At 48.8% G+C, this 26,213-nt stretch overlaps 2 protein-coding genes across 3 annotated transcripts in view; both read left to right on the top strand.

Moving 5' to 3' along the window:
• Positions 1 to 757: 757 nt before the first annotated feature.
• Positions 758 to 26,213, top strand: part of SLC2A9 (solute carrier family 2 member 9) — a 199,004-nt gene continuing 173,548 nt past the window's right edge. Inside the window, 5 exon segments of the mRNA XM_050789970.1 lie at positions 758 to 829; positions 2,376 to 2,493; positions 3,184 to 5,123; positions 8,269 to 8,371; positions 15,136 to 15,234. Coding sequence (XP_050645927.1) covers positions 8,309 to 8,371; positions 15,136 to 15,234 — 162 coding nt within the window. The 5' untranslated portion in view covers positions 758 to 829; positions 2,376 to 2,493; positions 3,184 to 5,123; positions 8,269 to 8,308.
• NSG1 (neuronal vesicle trafficking associated 1) overlaps positions 12,940 to 26,213 on the top strand; it is a 556,677-nt gene continuing 543,403 nt past the window's right edge. Inside the window, exon 1 of one of the 2 annotated variants that reach the window (XM_050792226.1) lies at positions 12,940 to 12,949. The gene's annotated coding sequence lies outside the window, so the exon portion shown is untranslated. Of the gene's footprint in view, positions 12,950 to 15,365; positions 15,376 to 26,213 lie in introns of those variants that run through there. The other variant, XM_050792225.1, reaches the window with a different exon arrangement.

The following is a 26,213-nucleotide window of genomic DNA, read 5'->3' on the forward strand; positions in this document are numbered from 1 at the left end:
CATGCCCTCACCTCTTTCACTGCACAGGTCCAAAGGAGGTTTTTCAGTACGTGGCTGGATTTGGATCTTTCCCTGGGTTGCCCAGCAACACTCCCAGATCCTTCACCTGTTTCTGTCCCATCTCCCTGACACTCAGCCTTCCCTTTCTCTCAGGCTGCTGCAGAGTGTGAAGAGCTCGTATGTGTGCAGCCCTTTGAGCTAGGGAAAGAGGGCAACGAGGCACTGATAGAATTTAACAATGACAGTGACCATGAGCATAGCATTTTGAGACTGATGGTGCTCAGCTCTTTCCCTATAGCTGACTTTCCTGCCGCATGGACCGAGCAGCAAGAGCCAGCCTCTTGCCTTGCTCCTTTGGATGCAGGACTCCATCCACCTACTGCTTGGTTCCTGCTTTACTGCTCTTCCATGTCACTTATTTGATCCTCCCCTCAGACCAGGCAGGTGGGCCCTGAGCTGGGCACATCCTCATGTTAAAAAAGAACAGATCTGACCCCCAGGGAGGTGAAGCTGAGGTGAATCCATTAGTCAGCAGTGGTTTTGCTGACACTCTTCTGCCTTCAGACTCCCAGTCCAGAATATGCTGACACACATCTGAGTATATTTGTAATAAGCTGAACTAGCCATCAATAGTTAACCATTAATCACTTATCAATATGGGCATTAGAAAATCTTTACAGTAACAGCTGGATGGAGTTTAATCATTAATGCTGTTTTCCTTGACAATGTCCCAGATTTACATCTGATTACCTTGAGAGCCCATCTATATATGAAACGTATTCCATTTGCTCTTTAGACTAGAACAGGCAAGGGAAACCCCAGGAGACAGGTAAGTCACGCTCACAGACCTGGGTCTGCTTCAAAGAGGATTTCAAGAATTACCGAGATTATTACAGAACAGCAGGAATGAGAGATTTGAAAACTGAGGGATTTGAAATCAACTTTACAGGATTCTGGTGAAGATTAAGGGGGAATACACACATAAGGTGCTTAGTGTGGCATCTGACAAGCGCTAATCCAGAAAACGCAGTTGATTATGAGTGATTATGGCTATGGTAATTATTCCAGTGTCTGATAATCTGGTAATGACTGTCTCTTTCTCCTTTCTCACTCCACTCCCGTTATTCCTTCCTTTCTCCCTTTACCTCTCCCTGTCTTTCTTCTCTCCCTTCTTCCTCCTCCTCCCTGTCCTCCCCTCCTCTTTCTTCCTCTCTCTCTTCTTCCTTCTCTTTTTTCTTCTCTTCCTTCCCTTCTTTCCTTCTTTTCTCCCTCCGTTCCTCCTCCTCTTTCTCCTCTCCTGCACCTTACTCCCTCTCTCTCTCTCCCCACCTTAAAGCTGCTCTATTTTTTATATTCATTTTCAATTTCCTGTTTTGGGATCCACTTTAGTTTCATGCCAAAATCAGCAGACAACCCTGAAAATTAAGAAAAATGTCACAGCCAAGTGTGAATCAGAGAACTAGGGGCCCTGCATGTGTTGTGGGGTTCTCTGTCCAGAGCTGTTGGCCAGCGACTTGTAGGATGCACATGGTTTTGCCCTGCAGGGCCACATTTTAGAGTGGACAGTGTCTGAGGCAGCGACCACAGGCATTTCAAGGAAGCGTGATCTCCAGCTTGCACGAACTGGAATTGTGAGAACAAGTCCACGTTCGCAGTTTGCCGACATTTGGGTACACTGACGCTCATCAGTGTCTTCTCTTCACCTTGTTCCTTCTACCCAACTCCAGCTTCTGAATGAGGGTCTGCCTTCACGCTCTCTGGGCTCAGATCCAACCTCTGTGACAGGTTGGGTGAATGAAGTTACTTTTTCGAGCTTTGGTTGCTTTCTTTCTAACATAGGCCTGGCATAGCATCAGACACAAGGTCTTATTAGCAGCAGCAAAAGTCATTTTCTAAATCTTTAATTCCAGATGCAGCCTAGGTAGGGGCCAATCAGATCGCCTGGAGCAGAGTCCTCATCCTCTGCTGCGCTGGATATTAACTTTGCAGCTGCTAGGTTGTGGGGAGGCCCTGCAGAAAGGGGCGTGGGCTGCCTAGGTTGCAGATGGGCATTCAGGAGACCTGGGGAGGTGGCTATTCACCAATGGGCACAGCAGCATTTTGATCTTTTAAGAACCAGTATGACTGCGCCTGTGGGCCCCAGCAGAGCATTAGTTTTGAATAGCAGTCATTTTAGTATTGTTACTGAAGATGGGAAAGACAGGGACCTAGTATGTTCGGAGCTCTCACCATACACAGAGGTTGTGCTTTATCTTATGGATTGTATTTATTATTTTATTTAAGCTTTAGAAAATTATTTTGAGGAATTTTAGGGTTCTCTAGTCAAAGACCAAATGGGCCCCTCTCCTTTTTCTCTCTCTCTTTTTTTGAGACAGAGTCTTGCTTTGTTGCCCAGACTGGAGTACAACGATGCGATCTCAGCTCACTGCAACCCCCACCTCCCGCGTTCAAGCGAGTCTCCTGTCTCAGCCTCCCAAGTAGCTGGGATTACAGGTGTGTGCCACCACGTCTGGCTAATTTTTGTATTTTTGGTAGAGATGGGGTTTTGCAATATTGGCCAGGCTGGTCATGAACTCCTGACTCAGGTGATCCACCTGCCTTGGCCTCCCAAAGTGCTGGGATTACAGGTGTGAGCCATGGTGCCAGGTCCCTTTTTTCTTAAAACCGGTTTTAAGACATCATCCCTTCCATGAGGCGCTTATGAACAAGGAGCACCTTCTCTGTGTTCCACAGAGGCTATTACTTGTGTTGCCTCTGGGGATGATGAGGCTCGCCTGAGTGCATTTAGCATTTGCTATGTGTTTCACATACATGGACTCATTTAATCCTCACAACAGCCAGCAGAGGTAGGTCCTGTTATTTCCTCCATTTGAAACCTTAAGAAATGGAGGTACAGAGAGGTGAAGTAATTTTCCCCATCACACAGCTAGTAAGCTGTAGAGCTGGGATTTGAACCCATGGCTCCAGAGTCCATGCCTGGGGTACAAACTGTCTGTACATGGCCTTGCACTGCACAGGCAGGCAGTTTCCCACTGTGACGTCCCAGGGACGACGAAAGCATCTTCAGCTCTGTAGTGATCTCTGAAGAGTGAGGCACACAGTGTTGAGCCTCTGCTGGATACAGCTCCAGTGGCAGTGGGTTCTTATTGATTTAACAACCTTCTGCCTTTTCCTTGCTGACAGGGAGTAGGAGAAGATGGGAGTTGATAGTGACCCAGAAAGGACAACCCACCACCCACATCCTCCTGGAGCTGACAATGTTCTCTACCTGCAACATGATTTCTGGGAAGAATGCACGATTGTCTCTTTGTCCTCAGCCTCCTCTCTCTCAACACAGAGGCTTCATCATCTGGGGTCTGCCAAGCACTCTTCACCCACCCTGTGGCCATGTTCCCTTGCCCTAGTCCCATCCTACAGGAATATCCTTTGCAAATGGCCCCTCATTGCCTTCTCTTCTCCTTCCCCCCGTTTCTGTACTGGCTTCTTCCTCCACATTTGTGGTTGCTCATCTGCTCTGACTTCAGTTTGAATGGACAAGGCATACCCCAACAAAAGCCATGCTCGGACCACAGCTGGCATCACAGCTTCCCTCAGTTGTTCTCAAATCTAAAGCAGGGGTGTCCAATCTTTCGGCTTCCCTGGGCCACATTGGAAGCAGAAGAATTTTCTTGGGCCACACATAAAATATACTAATGATAGCCGATGAGCTAAAAGACAAAAACCACCCCCCCAAAAAATCTCATAATGTTTTAAGAAAGTTTACGAATTTGTGTTGGGCTGCATTCAAAGTCATCCTGGGCCGCATGTGGCCCTCAGGCCAAGGGTTGGACAAGCTTGATCTAAAGTGTTAGCTCTGGACGCCCACCATCTTCCCCCACACTGTCTTCTCCACTACTGAGCCATGAATAGGCCCTCAACACCTTCCCACAACCTGACCAGGCTTGTTAAGACAGCTCTCCACACTCCCTAGTGGCTGTTTTCCGGCTTCTCACTCCTGTCACCATCACCCTCCTTCTTTCCCCCGCAGTTGATGGCTTTTCCCATCCTTCACGTGGGTACCACTGGACTCAATACAGATGCCGCTGGACAGAAGTCCCCCATGTACCACACTTCCACATCTGCAATCTTTGCTGTACTTTTACCCATACATTGACTCACATCCTCATCACCTCTTCTGCTCCTATTCACATTAACTTTCTCTGACAACTTTCTGTACACAGACTCCTCTTGCAGGCTCTCCAGCCTCACCCCAACCACTCTACTCAAAGCACCCTTGTAACAGTCACCAAGGACCTCCATGTGGCCACGTGCCATGGATGCTGATCATGCCTCTTACGTGACCCCTGATTAATATTCACTCACATCTCCTTACAGTTCTTGTCTTGCCACTCCTAACACCTTGCTCTCCCTGTTTCTCTGACTCAGTCTCCTTTGAAATTGACTATCTCTAGCTTCTCTCCAGGTTAGAGTTCCTTAGAAAGTTTCCCCTTCTGCCCTCTTTCCCTGGGTGACCTCACCTAACCCCATGGCATTAAATACCAGTTGATTTATCTCCAGACCAGACCACTTCCTGAGCACTACTCTTATTTCCAGCTGCCCCAGCGATGTGTATGATTTGATGTCCCACAAACATTTCTAGGTCAACATTTCCTAACCAGAACTGTTCATTTTCCCCCACCCACAAATCTGTTACTTTCCGAGTCTTCTCTAGCTCAGTGAATGATAGTTGCCATAAAGGATATAACAAGGATTTGCCAGGCATCTCCCAGGACCTGTTAGCTACTGTATCCCTCATTTAACAATTATAATATGAGAGAATAATATCTATCTTCAATTGACTGATAAGGAAATAAACTTATAGGTTAAGTCACTTGCCCTGGATCACAGTGGCAAAGCCAGGATAGGGACTCAGGTCTTGATTCTAATGGCCTTGCTCTTTCTATTCCACTCACATCTTTTCAAATCGTGACTCTTGCTTAATAATCTGGAGACAATTTTCATCCTTAGGCCCCTGTAGGGCCACCATGTTGCATACTTCTAAGGGGACATTTACCATGTCATCTGTGAGGATGGCGGTTCCTGGAGTTTTGCAGAGACGGTCATTCACATGAAATAGAATGAGAGTGAGTCCCTCAAGGCGGGCAGGGTGGTGGCCATGACTACTGTCATTTTGGCTTTCTTTGTCCCCTCCCATCCCACCTGACTCCATTCTGTCTCACCTCTTCCCCTCTCTTCCACTCCATCTATTCTGCTTGCCCTGCCTACCTCTGGCCAGGAACTCTGTCAGACTGTGACACAGAGATGAATCGGTTATGGCCCCTGAGCGTGAGGAGTATAGAAGTATATCAGTCAGGGTTCTCCAGAGAAACAGAACCAATAACATGAATAAATAAATACACATGCATGCACACACATCACACACACACTTCCTATCTGTCTGTCTATCTGGTTAAATTTATTTCAAGAAATTGGCTCATGCAGTTGTGGGGGCTGGTAAGCCCAAAATCCATAAGGCAGGCCAGCAGGCTAGAACTTCCGGCAAGGCTGACGTTCCCTGCAGTCTTGTTCTGAAGGTGGGAAACACAGGCAGAATTTCTGTGTTGCAGTCTTGAGGCCAAATCCTTCCTCTGCAGGGGACCTGAGCTTTTTCTCTTAAGGTCTTTAAATGATTGGGTGAGGCTCACCCACATTATGGAGAGTCATCCGCTTTACTTAACGTCAGCTGATTGCAAACATTAATCATATTGAAAAAAAATACCTTCACAGCAATATCTGGACAATTCTCCAGATGTTTGATCAAACAATTGGGCACCACAGCCTAACCAACTCAACACATAAAATGAGCCATTACATGTAGGTCACAGTCAGTGGCAAGAACACAGATGAGAGAACAGTCAGCCCATACACCTTCTGGTTCCTGCCGGGCTAATGGATAGGAAGGTCACTTCCTATCAGTGACAAGGACACAGATGAGAGAACAGTCAGTCCATACCTTCTGCTTCCTGCCAGGCTAATGGATACGCTGTGGGATGCACAGGAGGAGTGATTCAGATTTCCAGAAGGGACAAATGGACAGAGGAGGTGAGCCTTGAAGGTGAGACAGAGAAAGGAGCAAAGACGTCCCAGGCCAATGGTGCAGCCTATGCAATGGAAGACAGGCCTGAGAAGCACAAGGCTACAGGAACGTGGAGGTCCAGAGGCTGGTGCTCCCCTCACATGCATGCTGGGATGTGAGGGGAGGGGCTGGCCCCTCAGTGCACGGCCTCGAATATCACAGTAAAGTTTGGACCCAGTGGTTCAGCAACTATCATTTTTGTCAGACCAGCTGAGCCTAAATCAGTAGCTTAGAGCCCATCATACTGTAAGAAATGGATATTCTTCCAGAAGTGTATTTTCTGTCCTAGGAAGCAGGACATTCAAGCATTATTTTAACTCTACCTGGCTACCTGAGACTTTAAGGGCTTAAATCTTACATCAATTTTTCTTCTTAATTTAAAGCAATTTGAAAAACTTCTTTAGTTATAGAAATATTTTTTTCACTGCAAAATATTAGAAAACTATAGGAAAACAAATAATAAGATAAAAATTGACTAGAATATCCTGGCCAAGTGGTAACTACTATTAATGGTTTGGTCGGTTTTCTGCCCATCTATTTTCCATGTCCATAAATATGCATCTGTCCTCTGTTCATCTCTGCGGCCGGTGTCTGCTGCTCTCCCATCCTGTGCTGGGCCAGGCCTCTCCCTTTCCACTCGTCCATGCATAGTCTGTTTGCTCTTCTGAAACTACCTCTTCTCCTAACGAGGGCAGGGCAAGGTCTGCCTTCCTCAGAATTGTATCCCCATAGCCTAGAATACGAGGCACTTAATATTTGTTGAATAAATAATTTAACGTATAAATATGATGTTTTAGGTTTAAGCGAAAAGACACGTGAACATAGTTTAAGTACATATATTTTGTGAATCTATTAAAAGGGCATCTTTTTTTTTCTTTTTTATTATACTTTAAGTTCTAGGGTACATGTGCACAGCGTGTAGGTTTGTTACATATGTATACATGTGTCATGTTGGTGTGCAGAACCCATTAACTTGTCATTTACATTAGGTATATCTCCTAATGCTATCCCTCCCCCCTCCCCCCACCCGACAACTAATGTTGAATAATGTTTGTTTATATATCTTCCTTTTTCTTGTCAAGTAAGAATTTATTATGAGCATTTCCCCCGGCATCAAATATTCTCATATATATATATATATATTTATTTTTGAGACAGAGTCTCACGCTGTCACCCAGGCTAGAATGCAATTGTGCAATCTCGGCTCACTGAAACCTCTACCTCCTGGGTTCAAGTGATTCTCCTGCCTCAGCCTCCTGAGTAGCTGGGAATACAGGCACACGCCACCACGTCCAGCTAATTTTTTGTATCTTTAGTAGAAACAGGGTTTCACCATCTTGGCCAGGCTGGCCTTGAACTCCTGACCTCGTGATCTGCCTGCCTCGGCCTCCCAAAGTGCTGGGATTACAGGTGTGAGCCACCGTGCCAGTCCTATTTTTTTAAAGGACTCCTTAACATAATTTTTAAGGACTCCGTAAGACTTCATCATATAGATGTATTGCAATTTATCCATATTTTTCTGCTAGATATTTTTTTATCCTATTATAAATACCATTTTTCCAACATGGAAAATGCTGCAATGAACATCTTGACCTTAGCTCCTTGTGCACATTTTTATTCCTGCTTTAGAATGCATTTTTATAAGTGTAGTAGTTGGGCAAAAGGGCAGAAATATTTTTATGGTTCTAGAAACATATTTCCAAACTCCAGAAAAGCTATAGAATTTTCTACTTCTGTCATGCCAGGGATTCAGGGTATGATTTTGGTAACTGTTTCCAATTTGACAGGTGAGACTGGCACTTTGTTTTAATTTGCACTGATTTTATTTTTACATCTTGGAGACAGCTAGCCTAGTGTTTTCAAAATGTGCCTCATCATACGAATTACCATCTGAATGAAAATATTCCAGAGAACAGCCTGTATTTAATAAGCAACAAGGCAAGTGTGGGAAGCCCTGCACTCAAAAATAGAGAAACTGAGGACAGAGGAGAGCAGGGAGGTGCCCAAGTGAGGATGCTGCTAAGTCCCATCCTGGCATCCCAGCCAGAGCTCCTCACAGCAAACCTTTCGAAGGCTGCTCTGGGCCACCTCCTCTGACTTGCACATCTGAGAAAGCAGCTGTCTAATGGCTTCTTTCTTTTTCTCTTTCTCAGAAATAACAACAACAAAAGTTCAATACCTGAAAAGTGAACCATGAAACTCAGTAAAAAGGACCAAGGAGAAGACGAAGAAAGTGATTCAGCGAAAAAGAAATTGGTCAGTGCTTTTTTTTTTTTTCTGTCTCCCTTATATGACTATTCTGGTCACCCAGGGGGTAGTTCCCCCTTCCCCCTGGGTCAAGGGGAGGCTGTTAAGGTGAAGCTGGCCAGAGAAAAGAGTGAGCAGCAGCTGAAAGCCAAGTTCTATGGGAAGGAGGCATCAGGATTGTAGAGCGTATGGGGTGAGGCTCAGAAGAGTGAAATTGACAGTCCTGATCTGCTGGTGACTTTCTGGGCTTGGGGCAAAAGTCTCCATTACAAAGGTCATTTCTCAACAAGGGGACATTGATGTTGACAATGATTATGTCATCATCCTTAAAGATACACTAAAATCCACCCCCTAATCCATCACAAGGCTTAGTCCACCTGCCCCTTCCTCCAGGAAGTCCTCAGCAGCTATTAATAGAATGACTTTCTTTCTTCTTGGGACTCATCAGACCCTCTCTTTAAACCTGATTAAAGAACCAATAGCCAGAGAGCGCCTACTCTGTGCTGGACCTGTACATAGGGCTCCCATTTAAAGACAGACTCTTTACATGGTTCTGTCTGGATCAAACCATGGTGAGGGCATCACTAGCCCTATTTTACAGGCAATGAACTGAGGCTCAGAAAGGGATGAAGCCACTGTCCAAGGCTATGTGGCTAGTACAGGTTTGAATCCTTCTTAAACCTTGGACTATCTGTGCCTTGTCTCCTGTGATGAGTGTGGAAGCTACTGTGACTCCAGGGAAAATGTATTTGTATTTATAATAAACCTGTATTCGGTAGGACAGAGATCAACACAAGTCCATTTACCAAGTTGTCAACAAAGTGTGAAACTGACAAACTGAACATCATTGTCCCCATAGAGGTGTAAAATGGAGGATAAGGGTGCAGTCACCTGTTTGAGGTTACCCAAGACCCCACACAAGAATAATGCCAAATAGACAGCAATTCTCTCTAAGTGGAGACTGTATCTTTTCTTGGTGCTTACATTAGGTGAGTCAAGAATCTACTGTCTAAGTATTTAGTGTAACGAAGGAAGGGATGTAGTCATTTCAAACATTCTGCTTAAATGATACTCAATAGAAACCCCCCCTTCTTTTCCAACTCTTCCCTGCTAGGAAATTTCCACCTTGTCTAAGATAACTTTTTAGCCTTAGGAAATCATCCAGAGGACAGTTTAAGGTCAATTCCAGAAGTGATGCCTATCTACTGGACCCTGTCCCTGAGCCAGGCTGGAGGAAGGCTAGGAATACAAAGAGGCTTAGGACACTGTGGGTTTGCTGAGGCTGCCATGACAAAGTCCCACAGGCTGGGCAGCTTAAATAACAGAAATGTATTGTCTCACAGTCTTGGAAGCCAGAAGTCCAAGCTCAAAGTGTCAGCAGGTTACTTCCTTCTGAAGCCTCCCTTCTTGGCATGAGTGGCTGCCTTCTGCCTGCATCCTCATGTGGTCATCCCTCTGTGTGTGTCTGTGTCCTCATTTCCTCTACCTATAAGGACACCAGGCATACTGGAATACAGCCCCATACATATGACCTCATTTAACCTTAATTACCTCTTCAAAAACCCTATCTCCAAATACAGTCACATTGTAAGGTGCTGGAGGTGAGGACTTCAACATGTGAATCTGGGGGGACACAATCAGCCCATTGAGACGCACACTATCCCTGCCCGCGGTGAGCTCCTGTGCAGAGGGGAAGGCACGTGTGAGCAGCGCACATGGAGCACAGAGGCAGCAAGATTTGGGGAGGCTGCTGGGAGGAGGTGGCGAGGGAGTTCAGTGCTGAAGGGTGAGCACAGTTCAGGGCAGTCAGAAGGGAGGGCCTGAGCAAGGTCAGGAGAACCTGAATGAGTAGGAACTTCATAAAGACAGGCAAGTTACGAGCGAATGAAGGAACCGATGAGTGTCAGAGCAGGCGGAACGTGCCCCAGCCCAGAACATCTGGGGATGTTTGTCTTATGACTTCATCTGTGATAGGAGTTGCTTCCTTAGCAGTTGCCTGGAGTGCGGGGCTGCTGGCCCTGTGGAATGGGGAACCGGTCCTGGCTTTGGAGGCGGGCTCCTGCATGCTCCCCCTGAACTTCAGTTGTTGCACCAAAATGTAGGTCTAATAGTTCCTCTGAGGACTGGATGGTATCATGAATGTGAACACACTTGGGAAAGTCCTGTGCATGTGTAATATGAGCTGAAGGTGAGGCAAGTGCTCTGGCTACCAGGAGCCCTGGTTAGCTGCCATCTGGGTCCGGGAGGGACCCACCCCCCCTCTCTTACTTTCTGTCCAGCCGTAGTTACACATTCATGTCAACTGCCTAATTCCTGGTGCCTTTTGAATTTGCAATCCCAACAGAGAACTACGAAGCAATTTTTAATGGGATGAGGGGTCACCTGATCCAATTTGCACTTTAGCAAAATCTGGTGAGGTCCCCACTGTTACAGATGAGGAAAAAGGGAGGGTATACAGAGGGGAGACACAGCAACGGGATGAGGAGGGTAAACGAGGTGATGAAAACGCAGTCCCCATCAGGACAGCATAGGGGCAGAGGGACCCTCCATGCACAGGGATGCGGCTGTCCCTGCCCCTCCTCTGCCCATCTCCTGCACTTCAGGCCCCAACCATGCTCCACTGACAATTTCACTTCCTCCCACACACTGCAGGCATCTGTGCCTGCAGGCCTTGGCTCCTTGCCCTCTCACCCCATATCCTTCTCCATCTGCTCAGAAGCCGCCTCCTCCAGGGGGTCTCCGAGATCCAGCTGAGATTGGTGTGGTGCCTCCTCCATGCTGTCCTGGGGAATCCTGCCTTTTTAGGCCATGTTGTAATTAAGGATGTGCACATCAGAATGCTGCTCTAGGCCCACCACTCAATGAGGAAACCAGGCTGCACGGCTGAAATCCAGTTCAAGAAATAGCCGCTTCTCCCAGGGGCGTGCCTGACAGATTAATATGCAGAAGGACGATTGCACTGAATGACTGGTGTGCTCAATACATCCCCAGCCTAACTCCCGAGGGGTCGTCTTCGTTTTTGCAAGTCTTGGTTCCCCACTTGCTGTGAGCAGCCACATTCCCACCACCGTGCACGTCGGGGCTGGATGTTTCCGTGTGCGTTTCGCATTCCAGGTTCCTGGCATGTCTGCTGTACTCCACACCTTTTATGTTAGTGTGTGCTTCTTACTAAACGTACTTTGCTAACTTTTTGGTCTCTCTTTTGTGGACTGAGCCCCACCTTGCCTCCTGGACATTGTGCATTCACCAAGCCTGTCCCTGGCTCTGGCCCAGCCTCTGCACTGCTCTCTGCTTCTGGTAATGAACTGTCCTAGCCAAAATTGAAGGTGCTTCTCTGGCATCTGAGGCAACATGGCCATGTGATGAATTGATTTCCACAACCTCCTGGCGTGTATGAGGTCCTCGCCTTCTCAACACTGTCCTCGAGCCAGCCTGGGGCTGGCACACAGGACATGTCCCGTCAGCCAGTGCTGAATGAGCAGGACGGAGGAATGACTAAGAGGCGAATTCTTTTTCTTCCAAACCCACAGCCCTCGCCTTTGTCCTAGGCTCCAGGATAGCCCACGCTCATTTCCAGCACGCCAATCAGGGCTGGCTGTTTTCTATTTGAGCTTCAGAATAAGTCTGTAGGACAGTCAGAGTGGGGTCAATATTCCATTTTGCAGTGGTAGAAGTGGCAGCTCAGAGAATAAAGTGACTTGCCTGAGGACACACAGTTAAAAAGTGGAGGAGTCAGCCGGACGTGGTGGCTCACGCCTGTAATTCCAGCACTTTGGGAGGCTGAGGCAAGCAGATCACCTGAGGTAAAGAGTTCAAGACCAACCTGGCCAACATGGTGAAACACAGTCTCCACTAAAAACACAAAAATCAGCCAGGCGTGGTGGCGCACGGCCTGTAGTCCAAGCTACTCGGGAGGCTGAGGCAGGAGAATTGCTTGAACCCAGGTGGCGGAGGTTGCAGTGGGCAGAGATTGCATCAATGCACTCCAGCCTTGGTAACAGACAGAGACTCGGTCAAAAAAAAAAAAAAAAAAAAGGAGGAGTCAGGGGCAGAGCTGTATCCAGGCTTCTGTGTCAAATTCAGCCACCTCTCCATTCTGTTTCAAGCATTAGGGAGGTATCCTAGATTAATGGCAGTCACCCTGCTCCAGGCTTTGTTAAGAGAGAAAAATAAAAAGATGCTAAGAAAAAAAAAAAAAAAAATTCCACCCCCTGGGTGGTAATCCTAGAGAGGACAGATTTCCCTTTTTGGACTGTTTCGTTGTTGTAATAACTTAGGAGCAGGGAAAAAATGTTGCCCCGTTTCCTGTTCAGGCATGATCAAATTGCCACACTTCCTGTCGGGAATTCCTGCCCTCCTTCAAGTGGACTCTGCCTCCTCATTCACGGAGATGCCTTGGCAGAGTCCGGGGTCCCTGGACTGAGCCATCAGCTGGGTCACTGAGACCTGTGGCAAGGAAACAAAATATGAATTCCAAGGAACTGGGCCTAGTTTCCCTCACAGATGACACCAGCCATGCCGGGCCTCCAGGGCCAGGGAGGGCACTGCTGGAGTGTGACCACCTGAGGAGCGGGTGCCAGGTGGGGGGAGAAGAAAGGTAAATACAGACACCTTTTCTGCATGGCTGGAGGGCTGCGGGTAGGGCAGGCCTGGGTGGCAGCCATGTGACAGTGCTCAGCCCCAGCCTGGCAGCGTGTGGCTGGGGGATCTGGGGCTTTGAGGCAGGGAGGCCCCAGTTTGAGTTGCACTCCTCCATCTGTGTGACTTTGGCATACTCTCTCCAAGCCCCAGCTGACTGGGGCAACAGTGTCTCTGGTAGGCTGGGTGTGTACATGGAATGAGGGTATAGTGGCAGACTGCCCTGCCCCGTGCTTGTATGGTGGTGTCCCTCTTCTTACCCTCCCTGGGGCACGGCACGGGCAGCAGCGCCGTCGGTCAGCGGGCGCCCTCTGCCCCTGCAGTGAGTGGGGAGCGGGTGGAGGGCACAGGCGGGCCACACAGGCAGAGGGCTCCGGGGAGCACAGCTGAGGCAGGAGGAGACGGCCCCCACGGGCCCTTCACCAGCCTCTGGCAGGGGCACTTCACACCAGGTGCTCCCAATCTGATGGGGTGCAGATAAGGGAGGAGTCTGTGTCCTCTAAGGACATCGGGGCTGGGAGCAAAGAAGGCACAGGGCACAGAAACGATGGCACAGTCCAGGGGCTCAGAAGAAGTGGTATCTGTGCTAAGACTCAGAGGATAGGTTTAAAGAGAAAGAATGATAGACAACAGGCGTTTCATCTGAAATGTGATTCTGTTCCATTGGGGATCCCCATTCAGCTCAAGCTCCTCTCACTGCAGAAAAATATTCTGTTCCTACATTTCACTTGGCAGCACCCATCCCCAAGGCTTATAAATGCTCCCTCTTGCCCCCGCATGTGATCAGCAGCCTCTACGGAGCACCTCCTCTGCAGCAGCTCCTCAACAACATGTGTGGCCAGGGCTGCTATTGAGATCCCATTTCACGGGTGGGTAAGGTGAGCCCCAGAAAAGTCAAGTCACTTGATCAGGCTCCTACAGCTGATGGGGCCGTCCCTGGAGGTAAAGCTGATATCACTTGGCTCAAAGCCCCAAAGCTCTATCTTGTGGCTGGTAGCACTAGAGGAGACAAACGAGATGGGCAGAGCAGGGAAGTGGCCATTAGAGACCCACATTCCATTCCAGATGGGATTTGACTGATTCGGGTCCCTGAACCATGGACCCATCTGTCTTCTTCACTGCTGCATCCCCACAGCGCTGTCAGGGCCTGGCGCCTACAAAACACACACACTCACAAATATGTCAAATGATGGCAAAGAAAGTGCATTCTGGAGCACCTGGTCCCTGTCCACTTGGCCCATATTCCCCCACCAGCTGAGGATGGCCGTCCCTCCTGCCCTGGCTTGTGCCAGTTTGTCAGCCTTTGCCAGGGATCCAGGTGTTTCTGTCCTGTGGCCCTGTCCTGGTGGTGGCTGTCTTTAGATGGGGCTGCAGGACAGGACAACACCAAGGCAGACACCCTGTTCTCTGTGCCAAACCTTGCATCTCTATGTCTGCATGCCCTTGTCCCAAGGCTTGGACCAGCCCCTGTAGTTTGACACCTCAGCCTAGAACAGTATGTGCATGTGTGTGTGTGTGCACATTTGTGTGGTGGTCAGCAACCTCAGGCCCCTGGACACTGCACTCAGGTGACGAGTCAGCAGGGGACTGTGCAGTGGTGACTACAGGGGCACTGAAGCCAGGCCACCTAGACTTCAGTCCCCATCACAGATAGCACCAGCCACGCTCCGTGCCCCTCTTTCCTCACCTGTAATACAGGATATAACAGCACTGATCTAAGGACTCAGAGACAATGCTCAGAAAGTGCTTAGAATCACGCCTGGCTGATAGCGCTTGGAGTCTGGCTTTGCATTTTTCTGTCCGGGTCGGACACTCGCCAAATTCGCTAAAAGGATCATGTGGAGCTGCTCAGAGCACCTGCTGAAAACTGCGTTTCAGGGATCCTCACGCAACCCGGAAGGAAGGCAGAGGCGTAGCCGCTAAACCTGAGGGCGCCCGGCCTGCGCACGCGGACGTGGACCGGAACCCTGTCTGCAGGCCCTCAATTTGCGTCTCTTCTCTCTGCCTCCATCCCAGCCAAGGACAACGACTTCTCCCCCGGAAGGCCTCCCCCAGCTGAGGGAACGTTCCAGGTCTTCCCTCGGACCTGGCTGCGCGCCCGGTGCCGGCTCTGACGTGATTTCTTCTCCGCCTAGGACTGGTCCTGCTCGCTCCTCGTGGCCTCCCTCGCGGGCGCCTTCGGCTCCTCCTTCCTCTACGGCTACAGCCTGTCGGTGGTGAACGCCCCCGCCCCGGTGAGTGCGCGCCAAGGCCCGGCAGAGGGCACTGCGGCCCCGCGGAAACCTTCGGGTGCGCAAGGGCCCTGGGCTCCAGCGCCCGGTCTCGTGCGGGACGCCGCAGGGACAGACACCAGGCCCCGCTCGGGGCAGGGGGGGGGGGCGGGTAGGCACAAAAACAGACAATGATGACACGGGGACAGGGGGCGGGGAATGACAGTTCTTGCGGCTGGAGGGTGGGTGTCCTGAGAGAACGTTGGGAGACTCGATGAGAGGGGGCTTCGGAAGTCCCGGGGTGGGGTGGGGAGCTGTCCTCTGGCCCCTAATGCGGGGAAAGGAGCAGGAGGGGCCTTATGCATGGAAACTTGGACATTTTCTTGATTTGTTTTGTTGTTGTTGGTATCTATCTATCTATCTATTCTATCTATCTATCTATCTATCTATCTATCTATCTATCTATCTATCTATCTATTCTATCTATCTATCTATCTATCTATCTATCTATCTATCTATCATCTATCTATCTATTCTATTCTATCTATCTATCTATCTATCTATCTATCTATCTATCTATCTATCTAATCTTTGAGATGGAGTCTCACCCTATCACCAGGCTGGAGTCCAGCGTTGCGATCTCGGCTCACTGCAACCTCCGCCTCTCGGGTTCAAGTGATTCTCCGGCCTCAGCCTCCCGAGTAACTGGGGCTACAGGCGTGCGCCACTACACCCGGCTAATTTTTGTATTTGTGGAGATGGTGTTTCGCCATGTTGGCCAGTGTGGTCTGGAACTCCTGGCCTCAAGCGATCTGCCCACCTTGGCCTCCCAAAGTGCTGGGATTATAGGCTTGAGTCACCGCACCCGGCCTGTTGTTGTTGACTTTAAATTACAACCAGAGGCCACTCAGGTATCTGCTGGATAAGACCCGTCTTTGGCTTGTGGTTTACTCTGAAATCAGATCCAGGTGCAATTCTCCCAGGCCCTCTTCACATTGTGCCTCTGGTTTGCAGTTAAAGGTTGGGTCCTGCCTACCTAGGCTGTAAGGTTTAGGTGCTATCCTGTGGGTGCTGGCTTTGGTTTTGACCCACCACCACCCACGGGTAAGGGCAGGATGGAGGGTTAAGGGAAGCTTTCCTGCAGGAAGTGATGCCTGAGCAAGTTTGGAAGGTGGAGTGATGGATGGGGGCCGGGTTGTAGGACACATCTGGGGAAATGTAGGGAGCTCCAGGTTCTTGGAGCACAGGCTGTTTTGGGGGCAGACAGGAAGCAGGCTGAGGACAGCCCCGAGTGCCTTCCAGGCTTTTCCTTGCTTGGGAGTCGGGCATCCTTGTGTATAAAACACAGGGGAAGCCTGGGCCCGTGAGCCTCAAAGGTTCCCAGGAGCCCTGGAATTTTGCAGAGGTGCCTCAGGGATCTAAGCACTATTTGCGCAGATCAGTTCTATGTTGAAAAAGTTTGTTAATTATTTGACATTGTTCAGTTCTGTTGCTAAAAACAGTTTGAAAACCAGGGGGCCTAGATGGCTTCAGCAAGCACTGGCAACAGTCGGTGATCTTTGATTTTGTCATTGTGGTGTCATCTCAAGATGGGGATCTGACTTGTCCATATTTGTCCTTGAAAGAGGGCTAGGAATTTGGACTCTTGCTTCATCTTGAAAGTTCATCAAAACATCCAGGTGAGAGGGGGCAGATCCTTTGCGCTCATGGCTTGTGGAGCAGAGATATGTGAAACTTGCACCTGGGATAGAATGTTATGGGTTCAAGCACTGACTGTGGGAACATGAGGAAGGAGCAATCCCATTACTCACTTATTCATTTAGCAAGCATTGTTGAAAGTTTATGATGTGTCCAACTCTGGGGATCAGGGAAGACAACCTGGAGGAGGTGGTATTTGAGCTGAGCCATGAGGGATGTGTAGGATTTCCACAGGTGTCACAGGGAGGTAGGGAGCTGAAGCACACACACAAAGGCCCGACTGTGCCCACATGGTGGCATAGTAGGAAGTTAATAGCGTGTGATGTGCCAGTACCTAGGGGGAATGGGGAGCTGGGATGAAAGAACAGGTGGAAAAGCAGGATGAAGTCAAAAGAAGAGGGCCTAAGATCTTAGGCTGAGGATCAGGATTTTAGTCTTGGGCACTGGGGAACCATGGCAGTTTCATGGGGGTGGGGGTTTACAACTCACAGTTTTTTAAATTAAAATTTGTTTTTCTTTAACTATGACACAGCCTCAGGAGGTCCTGAGAACACGTGCCCTCTTATTTGTTTACTTATTTAATATGCTCACTGTTTTTTAGAAAAGCAACTTTGATGTCAGTGAGAAGGACAGGAGGGGCCAGAGCTTAGAGGTATTTAATGGGAAAGACCGTGGTAAGCCAGACAAAGAGGGTTTAACATGCCCTCCCTCCATTTCGGGAGAGGAGGGGATTTCTGAAGACCTACACAGCCAGGGTGGCCTTTATGTTTCTTAAGATGAATAACATATATTATGACAGCATCAGTAACAGCACAGATGGAAAAAGCCCGCATGAGGTGCAGGCCCTCCTCCATGCAGTTTTGACGCATTAATCAGCTCAGTGCACCCTCATGACAGCCCTGTGAGGTATGGATCATTATTATCCCCATTTTACAGATGAGGAAACTGAGGCACACTGTTCACTGACTTGCCCACAGTCACATAGCAAGTGGAGCCAGAGTTTGGCCCTGGGTGGGCTTCTGGTTTCCCAGGCATCAGACACATTTTCAGTCATTTTTAAAACAGATCCTTTCTGTGCCAGCCAGTGTTAGGCCACGGGACTTCTTGTTCGGGCTATCAGAGCTCTACCTCTGTGGCCAGCATGAACAGCAAGGTGTTCAGTCTTGAGACATCACGAGGCACTTTTTAGCCTGATGTCCTTTGAGCCTCGAGACCATGGCTCGTCATGCATACTTTACAGGAGCCCAGAGCAAGCACCCCGAGAAGGCCTTGAGTCCAGGACTGAGCCATCTGCCCAGATCCAGGGGCTGGGAAGTGTCATCCCCAGTTGGGCAGCTACTTCCCTGCATGTGCCGTCTGTCTTTGAAGAGGAGCAGAGACTGTGATCACCAGCTCATCAACTCTGCCAAAATGTACTGCGTGCCAGGCGCATTCCATTCTCAGAAATACTGAGACGTCAGTGTCTTTGGCTGTAACAAAATAGCACAGGCTGGGGTCTTCAGAAATAGACATTTATTTTCCCATACTTCTCCAACCTGGAAATCCAAAATCAAAGTGCCAGTGGATTCGTTGTCTGGTGAGGACCATCCTTCCGGCTTGCAGATGGCCTCTTTCTCACTGTCTGTACACAGCAGAGGGAGGAAAAGTGCAAGGGAGTAAGACACTCATCCCACCATGAGGCCACCCCCATGACCTCCGCTAACCCCAGTAACCTCACAAAGGCCTCACCTCCAAATACCATCACATCGGGGTTAGGGCTTCAACATGCGCCATCCTTGCAACAAAAATGTCATGCAACATTTTTGGAGGGGACACAATTCGGCTCAAGGTAGTTAATTATTGATGTTACCTTCATTTCATGAACAAAGAAACAGAGGCTCAGAGTTTAAGCAGCTTGCCCAGGATCACACAGCCAGGAGGTGGCAGTGCTGGAATTCAAACCCAGGTCTGTCTGAATCCAAGACCCATGCCCTGCGCTCCGCTGCTCCTTCCTGCCCCTGACCATTAATGGCAGGCACCAGCAGTCCAGCTGTGGGGGAGTTTAACATGATCGATGAAAGCAAAGAGGAACAAGGGGAGATGGGAGGAGCCACAGCAAGCCCAGGGCTGCTTACCTGTCCATCTACCAACCAAAAGACAGGGCAAGGTTTCACTGCAACAACCTAGGGGCTCAAGGACAAGGTGGATGATGCTGCCGTCGTGTTATAGGTAGAAACCTGTGATCGTCTGAATCCTGTCCCGACCCCTCCCTCCCTCAGGGATCTCGTAGAGCAATCCTCATAAAGGACCTGATCCAACTGAGAAACCAGAGACGGCTTTATTAGTGGCTAGAATCACTCCCCAAACTCTTCCCTCCCTGTGGGGTTTGCGGTCCTGTAACCTCTGCTCTGCTCGGCCTAAAGGCCCTGATGTTTTCTGTTTACTCGTGCTGCTTTGTGAGAAGAGAGGGATCACTCTTCAGGCAATCCTTCAGCGCCCTTCCCTGGGTGTTGACCTTGTTGTGTCTGGGGTAGAAAGATGAATACGACATACGTCCATGTCCTCGAGGTGCCCCCAGACCAGCAGCAGTGACAGAGGCTTAATAAATACCAGACAGTGAGGCAGGCTGCATGCAGCCACAGGACAGCTGAAGGACTTTATTCTACCTGGGGAGGTCAGTCGGGCCTCTCTGGGGCTTGAAAGAGAAAGCTCGAGGCTTTCTGGGAATGGTGAAGACCTAAGGGTAACTGGATGTGGGGCCCAAGGGGCTGGAGAGGTAGAGGCTGGAAAGGGGAGCTGAGGCCAGACCAGAAAGGTTGCGGAGGCCAGAACAGGAGCATGATCCGGCACCACCCAGGCTGTGAGCAGGCTGAGGGCCGAGGCTCACCCTGGGAGGCCCTCCCGAGGTGGAGACCACCCCGAGCGTGAGCTGAGCAGGCCTGCACAGAATCCCAGCTCCCCACGTAGGTGCCTCTGTAGAGGGCTGGCGTCGAGCCCCTTGTGAGGTCGCTGTGAAATTAAAGGAGACGTGATGCTGGAGGAGCTCAGCCCAGCGTCCAGTGATCACCTCGAATTCTCTCTTCCCCTTGCAGTGGGCATAGGAATGGGTGAGTGAGGCAGCCCCAGGACCAGGGAGACCAGGAACAGAGCAGAGACTCTTAAGGAATGGGATCTAACGCAGGCTGGAAGGACCGAAGCCTGGTGGGGGTTTGCGGTGCGAGAGCGAGGCTTCACCTGGGGTGCTGGGCTCTTGAGAAGAAGAAAGAAACCCTTGGAATGGAAGAGGTGCAGACATTAGTGCTGCTTTGGGTGCTGGGTGGGTGTCTGCTCGCAGACATGATGAACAAAGGCTGCCACCAGGGGGTGGTGTGTGGATGCCGCCCCATGGGAAGGGATGCTGTCTTTAGCACCGGCCCAGTCTCGCAAGTCCCTGGCCCAGCCAGCTTCGCCTCTCCAGCTGTTGGATAACTGGGGGCCCAGGTGATCGGGGCACAGACTGCAGGCCGTGGGCATTTACCTTCGGGGGAGGCAGCTTGCACCATTAGAACAATCCATGCAGTAGCTGCCGTGGCAGCCTCAACCTTAAAAACTCTCGGTGCTCCTCTCTCCTCAGATATTTGGAAACTTTCTGTAATGCTGAAAACAAAAATAACTCACCTCTGGGCACTAGCTCTGCACTTGGCCGAGTTCTGAATTGTGCACACATTGGATCCTTGTTACAATATTGCAAGGGAGCCATCACTAACCCCCTTTTAAAGGCGAGGAAACTGAGGCTGAGGGAAGCCAATGCATCCAAGTTTCAGGGATGGGACACTTCCTAAAAATTCCCACTGACCTCTCCTCAACACGATCACCTGGATGTGCCTCCTGGCCACCCAACTTTCCAAGAATCCCCAGGATCTGACTACTTTTCGTGCCCCATTTGGAAGAGAACACCTGCGCCTCATGCATCCACAAGGGTCCTTGGCCAGCTTGGTGGGTGGGATGTGAACAGAGGTGCTGATAGGCCGCATGAGGCCTGGTTTTTGGCAGCATCCCTCAGGATATTCAGTTCTTTCTTTCCCCGGATGGCAGAGAACCGTTAAATGCACACTGGACTTTGCATGAACTGGCAAGAGGTTCTTATTGTCCTTAGCTGTTGAAACTCAGGGTTATCTGTGCTGTGCTGGTGCATTGATCACCATGATGAACACCACAGTAGCTAGGCTCTGTTCACTCTCTAGACTAAACCCTAACTGGTTTCTCTGTTTCCACTCTGGTTCCTACAGTTTATTCTCTACCCAAAGGCCAAAGGGATCCTTGACAAATGAAGGAATAATGTATTGTCCCTCCGCTCAAAACCTGCTATATCTAGAAAACAAGCCAGACTGTGGTGACCTACACGGTACCTGGGGCCTTGTGACCACTCTATCATCATTTCCCCGCTCACTCCCTCTTCTCCATTTACACAACCTTCTCCCCACTTGCTTCCCCTCAAACACACTGCACATTGGAACCTTAGGGCCTTTTTGCATGCTGCTCCTGCTGGCTGCAGTGCTCTTCCTCTGATTTTCCTGTGCACTTTCCTTTGGTTACTTCTGGCCTCTGCTCAGATGTTCCCTCTTCAGAAATGTCTTCCCTGACCAGCCTATCCAAAATGGCGCCCCTCTGTCACACTTTAGCCCTCAGTGAATTTATTTCTTCTCATGGTATTTAACACTAGCTGAGATACGATATATTCCTTTACTTCTTGTCCATCCTTCCTTTCACTTTAGAAAGGTCCTTGCTTCTGCAGTGTCAGCACCTAGAACAATGGCTGACACATTGTAAGCATTCATAAAGAATATTTGCTAAATGAGCAAATGGATAAATTTAAATTTAAAGTGAGTCCAAGGCAAGTCCTTAGGTCTCTTCACTCTCAAACAAATTGCCAGCTGTGAGTCTGTCCTATGGAAAAATTCTAGGACCGCCTCCACCATGTTCACAGATGGGGACTTGGACCCTGGTCTGTGTAATTCCCGAGTATCCCTTCTTTCTGTTCCACTAGGCTGATCTGCTGCATTCTGTGAGTCGGCAAACGTTCTGTGAAGGTCCAGCAAATGTTCTGTGGAGGTCCAGATAGTGCATGGTTTTTGCTTTGTTGGCCATATGGCCTGTGTTGCAACTACTGAGCTCTGCTATGTAGAGATAAAGCATTTATAGATGATATGTAAATGAATGGGCCAGGGTCTGTGCCAATAAAATTTTGTTTACGAAATAGATGGTGGTCTAGGATTTCACTTGCTGGCCAATTGTTGGCTAACCCCTGTGCTAGAAGTTTTAGGAAAGGGAGGAGGCTCTTGTAGATTCCTTGTGTCATTAGTCCCTCTGGGCAGAGGGCTGGCTGGCTGAATAATTAATCCACAGCCTGTGCTGCATAGCATCTAAATGCGAGCACCTAAATCTTCCTGAAGATATTTGCTTTCTAATCTCCTTTCTTTTGTTCATGTTTTGCTGATTGTCTAGGCTTTGTCCTTTCTGTTTCCGGTGACTAGCTCTAATTGGCATAGTTGTATCTTTCTGTCTATCCATCTACCTACCTGTCTGTCTAAAACATCCTGAAGTTATTGTAAAAGACTGCCAAATTCAGGGCTAATTTGCATACCAATCAAATGCAGCCTGAATTTTCGGACAGTCATGCATGCAAATATGCTCACCTGAATCCTTGCAAATGGCTTCAGATTTATGCCATTGTAATCCTTGACCTTTGGTAGGAAAATGTTGCCGTGCCTGGAACCTGCTTCATTATACTGCTAGAGTCATCTGGGATGATTGCCAGAGTTGTGCTGAAAGAAGTCCTCTTGGTACCTGTGAGCACCCAGTGTCTAGAATCCACCTGAGAGATTGTTGAGGGCTGGATGGAGACCCACAGACTGGAGTGGGGGGTTCTGAGCCCCAAGGGCCATTCTCTAGGGACTGAAATGGGCAGACAGTGCTGATAAAGGCCTGGGTGGGATGACGGTGCCTGGGCAAAGCGTGATGATGGTGCCTGGGCAAACCCAGTGCCTGGGCAAAGCATCAAAGCTCCTCTTGCTCATGGGTGTTGTCCACAGAGCCCATAGGAAGATTACGGAAGCAGTGTTCTAAAGAAATGCAAGGTCTGTGGCAGGGCGGACAATATGAAGCCCAGACTTCAGTCCAAAAGGGCCCAACCAAGACAAAAAACAAGCCAAGGGGTGTGGTGTTCAAGAGTAGCTGATCCATGAGAAGCAACTATTGAGGTGATAGACCTGGATGGATTCCTGACCCAGGACTCATGCACTTCCCATGACTGTAGGAGGAACCCACATTGCAGTAAGCCCAAGAGAACAGCCAGCCTAGGCAGAATGACCACTTGGGGATGGACATTAAGAAAAGTCACCAAGAGAAAAGCACCAAAGTTGAGGTAATGAGTGTGTTGAATAGGAGGCATGAGTGAAAATAAAAATGAGAAAGCAAACAGGGAGTGCAGCGGTTGGGGGAACAGAAGGTGAGGTGGGAGGGACAGTTCAGGGCTAATCACAAGGATAGAGAGTGAACTTGGTGCCTGTTTGTGCAGTTCCTAGCCTGTAGCTTGGGGAAAATGCTTGCAGGCTTAGCAAAAGTTAGGATTGTACAGCTCAAAGTGTCACCCAAAACAATACTGTTCATTTGTTTCCCTGGCGTCCATTAAAGTACCTTGCACACAGCTTCGCCATGACTCCTGATGCTAACTAGCCATTTAGGCCAAACTTCACAGGTTAAGAGCACAGTGGTTCACAAGACTGGCCTCACTTCAGACACCAGCGACAGGCTCAGGGGTTCCCTGAGCATATGGTAACACATTTGGGGGTTCTCAGTACCCCTTCCGGTTTGGTAATTTGCTCAAATGACTCACAGAACTCAGGAAGTGCTATGCTTAGAATTACAGCTTTATTATAGCAAAAAGGATACAAATCAGAATAAGCCACAAGAAGAGATCACAGGGCAAGATCTGGAAGGATTCCAGCTCTGGTGTTCTCTCTCCACCCACAGACTGCTGTCTACCAGGAAAGCTCACCCAGGCTTCAGTGTTCCAAGTTTTTATTGGGGTTTCATCATGTAGATGTGATTGACCAAATCATTGGCCATAAGGTTGGACTCAATCTTTGGTCCTCCTCTCTTCCCTGGAGGTAGGGCTGATGTCACTCGGCTCAAAGCCCCAACCCTGTATCACATGGCTGGTCTTTCTGGCATGGCCAACCCCCATCCTGTATAGTGTATCTGATACCTGATAGTGTATCTTGTTAACATACACTATCAAGGGGGTTCTGAGAGGTCTGCCATGAATAACTCAAGAAGTCCCAAGAATTCACAGGCTACCTCCTAAGAACCAGAGACAAAAGCCAGCCAAAGTTTATTATACAATTGTCTACTGGATATATAAGATGTACATTACACAAATGCATGTTATAAACAGAAAATACTCAAAAAATGTTTATTAAATGAATTAGTGAGTGAGGGAAGGAAAGGGTGAGAAAGAATGAATGAGAACTTAACTTTAGGAGTCTAACTCACTGGCCCCACACCATCCAATATAAATTAGGATTTATTTGAAACAGCACTGGCAGCCACACAAATAATACTGAATGGCTTGGCTTTGATAAGAAATTACTTTTCCAGTGGTTTTTGAGTTGGCAATGTTTTGTCTTCTTGGGAGGGGAGACACAGACGCTCATCCCCCATGGTGTTAATGTTCAAGCCCAGGGTTTCTGTAGAGCAATTAACTTGACTCCTCATACATTTCCCAGCATAAATGGTATATTCTATTATTTTCCTCTCTCTGCTCCTTCCCTAAAGGCAGATAAACAAATGATAATAAAAAGCAAAATCAACATTTCTCTCTATAAGGGTAGAGCCGCCCAATTAGCGGCAGATGTTAGAACCTGATCAAAGAAGATTCAGGTGAACCAAGAGAGAGAGAACCCAGAAGCAAGTTCTGGTGCTTTCAATTGATCCCACCCCACAATGCCATCTTAGCAGGCTGCTCCGGGAACCCAGGCGATCTTAGAGAAAGAAGCATGTCCCATGGCAGGTGCCTCTGATGTGACCTGAGACCCGTTCTCAAGGAAAGCAGGAGGGAACGATGAGCAGAGACTGTGTCAAATGACATAAGTTCTGGTTGGGGTGAGGGAGAGGCATAGTAGGCTCAAGACTTTGTGGAAGAGGGCTGAGATTACAGGAGGACCCTGTGCATTTTGTCACTGCAGAAACAACGGGCAATTATGTCTACAAAATGGGTATCTCCGAATCCCAGAGTTTCGTCCCCTCACCCCCCACTCTTTTCATTTTTACCTCTTGCTTTGTCTCACTTTATCTCAGTAACTGTAAAAGCAACAGACTTCCATTAGAAAAAAAAAAAAAAAGGCACAGAAATGTGATAATGATGCTACACATACAAACATTCTTCTGTGTGTGACAGATGATCTCTCTCATTTGTATACCAGTCCCATATGGCAGATATTATGCCAATAACCCCATTTTACAAATAAGGGAGAGATTGAGTGACTGGCCCACGGCTGCCCATAGGCGGTACACTTGGGCCTGAACACAGTCAAAACCCAGACTCCATCCAGAGGCCGCTTTTAATGTTTCATCTGAATCCGTTCTTTATCCGAAGGTCATCCATATACACTGTTCAATACTCTCTTTTTTGGCTTACTATTTATTTGTAAGCACCTTTCTATGCTATTGAAAGTCCTCCATCACTAGGATGTTGAACAGCAGTGTGGAGCTGCCTTCTGTGAAGTCCTGTCCTCCTAATGTGGGCCTCTGAGGTTGTTATCAGTTTTTCTCTAATATGAGATGCTGCTGCATTGTTTAAATGGGGAGCTGTGAGTCATTGTTTGGTTTGGTTTGATCAGAGCCAGCACAGCTGCTGACTGATGAGGGCCCAGGGACCTTTTCCAGCCTGGGGCGTTGGTATCCAGGTGTCCCAGGCTGTGGGTGCCAACTCCCCCTGCGCCATGCCCTGGAGGTCTCAGCGATTAGAGCTGGACAGCCTGCCTCTTTGATACAGAATTTTCTCATTTCATAAAGTTTCTCCAAGAAAAATGCCTTTATTGAGCCAAATGGGGAAAGGACCTTGGTCCCATCAAGTCTCAAGGAAGCTCAGCTTAGTGCGGTGGAGGCAGTGGTTTCTGTAGCCAGAAAGCTGGGGATAGCTGATCCAGCAAGATGGGAGGTGGGGACACTTGGAGGGGCATGTGGGAGTGGCACAGCTGGTGTGAACAAACCAGACAAGTGAAACTAGAAACACCCTATTTCTGACCCACAGGAAGACCCTGACATTTACTGAGGACCTGCTATAT

This window comes from Macaca thibetana, chromosome 5 (assembly GCF_024542745.1).
Source record: "Macaca thibetana thibetana isolate TM-01 chromosome 5, ASM2454274v1, whole genome shotgun sequence".
Lineage (NCBI taxonomy): Eukaryota > Metazoa > Chordata > Mammalia > Primates > Cercopithecidae > Macaca > Macaca thibetana.